This window comes from Scylla paramamosain, chromosome 33 (assembly GCF_035594125.1).
Source record: "Scylla paramamosain isolate STU-SP2022 chromosome 33, ASM3559412v1, whole genome shotgun sequence".
Taxonomy (NCBI): domain Eukaryota; kingdom Metazoa; phylum Arthropoda; class Malacostraca; order Decapoda; family Portunidae; genus Scylla; species Scylla paramamosain.
Window position 1 is genome coordinate 11,389,868 of NC_087183.1, and position 6,934 is coordinate 11,396,801.

Here is a 6,934-nt window from a genome sequence, read left to right on the forward strand (position 1 = left end):
CCGTTATCACCACTGTCGCTGTTTCCACCTTTCTGAACATGCCTGCTGGTTAATGTATCTCCTTTAAGTTCACTCTGTTTGGCGTTTTCTCTCTCTTTTTTCCTGTTTTGTCTATTTTTTTCAGTTCAGTTTAGTTTCCTTCTTTCCTTCTCTTTATTTCTGTTTTTTTATTCACTTTTTTTCGTTCTTTTCTTGTTTATATTCGTTTTTTTCTGCTTATTTATTTTTTTCGTCCTTTTATCTCTGTTTACGAGTATCTCTCTCTCTCTCTCTCTCTCTCTCTCTCTCTCTCTCTCTCTCTCTCTCTCTCTCTCTCTCTCTCTCTCTTTCTCTCTCTCTTTTTACCTTTCTTTTAAAATACACACTGCTTCTTCCGGTATTTTCTCTCTTCTATCTTCTTTCCTTTCCTTTGACCCCGTTACCTTATTTCATTCGTATCGTGAAATTTTAATGAGTTCTGTTTGTCTCTTCTTCTCACTGAAAATTCACTCCATCTCGTCTGATTTCCGCTCTGTAAACTGTGTCCTTTCTCTTTCCCTCTCATTCACTCATTTTCCTCCTTGTTTCCTTGTCCTTCAGTGTTGTTTTCCGCCCTCTAACTCCTCCTTGCTCTGCGCTTTCACTTCTGCATTTCAAGCTGCCAGACAGACTGACAGTCAATGTATAATAGAGAGGAGAATAAGCGAATACATCAATAAAGAATAGAGAAGCGAGCACACACACACACACACACACACACACACACACACACACACACACACACACACACACACACACACACACACACACACACACACACACACACACACACGTCCCCGTTGGCTGGTTTACTGAAGGAGAAACGATAAATTTAATCCTGCGTGCGTAGAATATTCACTGGACAACCCTTTGTGTTCGTTGTTCAGGTGAGAAGGTCAATGAGACAGGAGGAGGAGGAGGAGGAGGAGGAGGAGGAGGAGGAGGAGGAGGAGGAGGAGGAGGAGGAGGAGGAGGAGGAGGAGGAGGAGGGGCAAAGATGAAAACAAAAGGAAAGCAACAAGGACAAGAACGAGAATGAGGACAAGGAGAAAGAAGGACGAGGATGAGAATGAATACAAAGAATAAAATGAGGAGGAGTACAAGAGAGAACAGGAGACATAGAAGGAACAAGAAGACGAGGAGAAGGAAGAGGAGAAGGAGTACTGTAATGCTTGAAAACTGGTGACAGAACGAAGTAATAGACAAGGAGGAGAACGAAGACGCGAATAAAGAAGAGGAATGCATGAATGATAACAACAGTTCTTCCCCTTTCCTTTCAGAGTCGACTTACTAAAATCCGACTTAGTGAGGTTTTGCTATACCCCGCAATGAACACAACAGGCGCCAATACTGGGAGGTACGAAGCCACAAGTGCAGGTTAGGGAATGCAGTAGCAGCTGTTAGCACCGTGACGACCTCCACCAACAAAGTCGTGATCAAATATGGCACCGCAGGGTCACCAGTGGGGGCCTCTCGCATTATTAGAACATTGATATTATTGGAGCCTATAGGCCTACTGGAATCTTCTATGCATTGTTGGAACCTATTTATTTATTTTTTTTTTTTTTACAATGTTTACACTACAATATTTTACGATGGTTACTATTATAAATTTATAGGGTTATTTGTAGTAGTAGTAGTAGTAGTAGTAGTAACAGTAAATATATGTGACTATTCGCAAGATTTTTATGGCAATAGTAGTGACAGAATCATTAGGAATAGAAAAAAAAATGTAAAAACAATAACACCAATAACAGGAAGAGGAGAAGGAGAAGAAGAGAGGAATAGAATGACAACGACAAAGACGACGACGACCGATGAAGAGATGAGGAGGACGAGGAAATTAATCAAAGAGCAAGAGAGAGAGAGAGAGAGAGAGAGAGAGAGAGAGAGAGAGAGAGAGAGAGAGAGAGAGAGAGAGAGAGAGAGAGAAAGCTAATCTGACCAGCCTTAAAATCACAAAGTCGCGGCGGTCACACTGTTTACTGAGGATCATCCAGCTTTTACACTTGTTTGTACTTGTTCTCTTGCTTTACTTGTTCACCAGGGCAAGTTTGCACCGCTCATTTCCGAGTTAAGTTGGTTCCGATTACACTGGTTTCCCTTTTCTTATTTATTTATTTATTTACTTTTTTTTTTTTTGGGGGGGGTCTCTTTTCAGTCACTCGATGTTAGGTGTACAGGAGATAGATTTGTGTGTGTGTGTGTGTGTGTGTGTGTGTGTGTGTGTGTGTGTGTGTGTGTGTGTGTGTGTGTGTGTGTGTGTGTGTGTGTGTGTGTGTGTTTCCCATTTTGCTTTTTGTGCAGTCTGTTTTCCATCTCTCTCTCTCTCTCTCTCTCTCTCTCTCTCTCTCTCTCTCTCTCTCTCTCTCTCTCTCTCTCTCTCTCTCTCTCTCTCTCTCTCTCTCTCTCTCTCTCTCTTTCTCTTCACGTCCTCAATACAGTGACATGAAAGCGACGCACAATTCATCACATAGAGAAGTAAAGCTTTCCTGCACACACACACACACACACACACACACACACACACACACACACACACACACACACACACACACACACACACACACACACACACAGCAGGCAGTAGTCTCAAAACACTTCTACTCACAATACACTGACAGACTGACGGCATACACACACGCACATATACAGACATGCACACAAGTTATCATGTTATCTTATCAGAGTTACCAGAAAGGACGTCAAGTCGGTTAATTAAGTGATAATACGGTTTTTCTTATCATCATTTACCGTATGAATCTGTAACACGTCAAACTCTTTTTTCCATTTCCTTCGATATATAAAACTATTACTTATACTCAAATTACTGTAAGTTTATAAATGCTATGGTTATTTTTTATCTCTTATTCTTTTTTTTCTATTGGTGACCTGGAATGTCTTCGTGTCATTAGTGTGTCATGTTTTATCAGTATCTTATCTGTTATCTTTCGCCAGTAATTCATGTCGCTGCAATCCCTTCCAGTCACCAGGTAATGTCACAATGTCCGCCGTGGAATTCGATAAAGCTCATGTTTACGCAAGGGTCGAAAAATACAGGTGGGGTAGCCTTAATTACAGGTGTGTGGAAGGTGAATTCAGGGGTGTTTTTCTAAGGACAGGAGACAGGTGAAGCTGTGTGAATTGATGCAGACGGACGGACGGACGGACGGACACACACACACACACATACACACACACACATACACACAGATAACCCATCAATTGCAAACTCCACACACACACACACACACATTGCCACCACTTTAGCAACGATTACTAAACACCAGTAGCAAAAAGAAATTAATTATTATGATCCTTCCTTTAACAACCACCTTCTTACCCACGCATCCTCCCACACACACTTTTTTTATATCCCTACCCACACACACACACACCCACCCACACCCACACACACACACACACACATCCTCTCTATACAATAATACACAACACATCGTCACAAACCTCCCACTCATAAACATTCACAATAAGATGTATAAGAATCCCTTTACAGTGTTTATACCTAGTAATCTATTCAGCCTTTCACGTTCAGATTTTGCCTGAGGATAAACTGAAGCTACGTCGCCTCTTCTCGTACAATAAGTCTAGTAAAAAGTGGTGTGGAAGGCTGAGTTTATGGAGACGCTTAGGTTTAGAGATTGAGTGGGAGCTTTGATAAGACAGATACAGTAAACAGAAGGAGGAGGAAGAGGAGGAGGAAGGAGATAAGAAAATAAGAGAAGTTGCAAGAAGCGTACATGAGGCAGTCCCTGTATGAAACATCTCTCTCTCTCTCTCTCTCTCTCTCTCTCTCTCTCTCTCTCTCTCTCTCTCTCTCTCTCTCTGGAAACAACTCTAAGGGAATGACAATACAATATACACAGCCAGAAAACATTACAAAGAAGGGGGGAAAAAAAAAGCCTTCTACAGCGCCCCCGTCAAGGCCGCAGCGATGTCCTCGGAAGGGGAACATAAATATCTGGTAACTTCCCATAATGCTAAGCTGACCTTGTGAATGTTTGTCTTTGTTTATACGAGATGGTTCAGAGGAAATGACCTCGTGTGTGTGTGTGTGTGTGTGTGTGTGTGTGTGTGTGTGTGTGTGTGTGTGTGTGTGTGTGTGTGTGTGTGTGTGTGTGTGTGTGTGTGTGTGTGTGTGTGTGTGTGTGTGTGTGTGTGTGTGTGTGTGTGAATAGTAGATGAATCCCTATGTGTTTTGAATGAATAGATGAATAACAGATAAGAGTCAGAGTCTACAAAAGGAAAACTGAATAAATAACAAGCGAAACTGAAGAAAGAAGCCGCACATAACACATACATACACACATACTCGTACATACATACAAGATCACGGTTTTCTCATCACACTCACCACAAACACTGGACAGCTGACACCATACTAGCCTGTTACTCATTCACTCACCACAGCATCAAAGCGCCCATCGTATCCCGCCACGCTGCCACAGGACGCCCCCCGGAGCACCCCAGTACCCTTATCTCGGTGCGCTGACCTGAAGAGGGAGAATCAGGGGCTTAACAATGCATGAGTACAGTTTATTGACATGAATTTGGGTACAGTTGTAGTCAGATGAGTAATTTTCTACATTCACTTCCGCTTTTATCTCTCTCTCTCTCTCTCTCTCTCTCTCTCTCTCTCTCTCTCTCTCTCTCTCTCTCTCTCTCTCTCTCTCTCTCTCTCTCTCCCCCTATCTCTCCCTCTCTATCTATCTCTCTATTTATCTCTCCCTCTCTATCTATCTCTCTATCTATCTCTCCCTCTCTATCTCTCTCTATCTATCTCTCCCTCTCTCTATCTATCTCTATCTCTGTCTTTGTCTATCTCTATCTATCTCAGTTTCCCTCAAACTTAAATTCCATGATTCGAGTCTCCTTTTAAATAAATAAGTAAAAAAAAAAAATAGACCATTGATATAATCCTATTGGCCTTGACCAGTCTCTCTTACATAAAAAAAAAATATCGGGATACTTAACATTGAGGGGAAACTAAACAAAAATGAAAGAAATGTTGGATGTTACGTGATCTTTGAGCCTGACTATATACAGAACTCTTATGGTATACTTAGCAATACACGAGTGCAATATACATAGATATACGTATTTACACAGAACACGAGTACCGTCCACGTTAACACGGGGAATATACATGAAAACAACACGTGTATGAATCTATATACACGTTTATGTAATTGTACATATTTGAAACGCTAGTGAATTAAGTTAAAGAATTATTGAGGGATATTTATAAGTACACATGCATGAACATATATAAACACACCCTTATTGAACAGTCTATATAAAAAGAAACGTTCGTGAATGTGGTTTAGGAATTACTGATAATATTCGTGGCAATTAAATATCTACTTCCGCGCATTGGACACTCGACACTCCTTCCAAATCATTACCAGAGAGACCGTAAGTGACAAAACAGACTTCCACGAGGATAATGAGGCTTATGAGGGAAACCAGTGGTGTAATACTGCGCCCCATTAGAGAGAGAGAAAAAAATATTCATCCCTTCATAGATATAACTGATGACAACTGACAAAACTAAACACCAAGAAATATTCCTGAGACAGAATTCATCCCTTCACCTTGTCAATAATTACTGATTCAAGCTAACATGAAGAATACACTTACTTAATTCAGAAACACTTTGCTCTCTCGCTACGACAATATTTAAACGCCACAGAGATGATTAGCAAGGTTTTCAAGAGTGTTTCGCCTGTTAATAATATAGAAATCCTGTTTATTTGTCATTAGAACCGTAAAAACACCCTTAGAAACTCGTGTAACTTCAACTAGAGCCTTTTGACAGCTGAGGAAGTGAGGCCCGGAAGCATTCAGAATATGGTCCTTGGAACTGTGTTAAACGGGACTGATTATTAAGAGAGGCTTCACCCCTTACATATACTCCATCTCTTGCACTTCCCCTTCGCTCTTACAACAGAATGGACGGGGATGAGAGAAGCGATGAGGTGAGAGGTGAGAGGTGAGAGGGAGGGGAACTAGACAACCAAGCAGTCAGCCACCCAGTCGTTGCGGTCAGGACTTTTAATTAACGGAGTGGCAACGTGACAGCTCTGGCCACCTCCTCCTCTTGAAGCCGACACGTGTGCAATACCCAGCCAGCAACCCAGCCAGCTAGCCACTCATCCTGCCTCCCTCCCTCCCTCGTGCCGCCAGCCTGTTTGTTGTTGTTGGTGGTGGTGGTGGTGGTGGTGGTGGTGGTGGTGGTGGTGGTGGTGGTGGTGGTGGTGGTGGTAGTAGTAGTAGTAGTAGTAGTAGTAGTAGTAGTAGTAGTAGTAGTAGTAGTAGTAGTAGTAGTAGTAGTAGTAGTTGTTGTTGTTGTTGTTGTTGTTGTTGTTGTTGTTGTTGTTGTTGTTGTTGTTGTTGTTGTTGTTCTTGTTATAGAAAGAAGAGGACTTACTATTACTACTACTACTACTACTACTACTACTACTACTACTACTACTACTACTACTACTACCACCACCACCACTACCACCACCACCACTAATACTACTAACACTAACACCAAAAAAAAAAAATGAACAAAACAAAAAAAACAACCACAAAAACAAAAAGCCAAACAAGAAACTTTAATATTCCAACAAAAGGGAATAAAGGTATGGCTCATTGCTAACACATCAGAACACAAGAGCAGAGCCGATACACAGACACCGCCGTTACTTACACAGAGGGAAGTCACGCGCATTAGGGAGAGCGACACGCAAACACACCCTAGAGACGTAATCATCACCTGCAGGAGAGGGGAAACAGAATGACTGGTTCAAAGAGCCGCGAGGGAGAGGGGAAACAGTGAGTTAGGACACATATGGTTAACTCTCTTTATGCACAAACTTCCTCTTATTCCACCTCCTTCTCCTCCTCC

At 41.9% G+C, this 6,934-nt stretch overlaps 1 protein-coding gene across 2 annotated transcripts in view; it reads right to left on the reverse strand.

Annotated features, from left to right (window-relative positions):
• Window positions 1–2,657, reverse strand: part of LOC135089690 (sucrase-isomaltase, intestinal-like) — a 58,434-nt gene extending 55,777 nt beyond the window's left edge. Inside the window, exons 1-2 of one of the 2 annotated variants that reach the window (XM_063985609.1) lie at window positions 2,630–2,657; window positions 1–649 (exon numbers count right to left, since the gene is read on the reverse strand). The exon at window positions 1–649 is cut by the window's left edge and continues 138 nt beyond it. In XM_063985609.1, coding sequence (XP_063841679.1) covers window positions 1–40 — 40 coding nt within the window. In that variant the 5' untranslated portion in view covers window positions 41–649; window positions 2,630–2,657. The other variant, XM_063985608.1, reaches the window with a different exon arrangement.
• Between the last annotated feature and the right edge of the window lie 4,277 nt (window positions 2,658–6,934).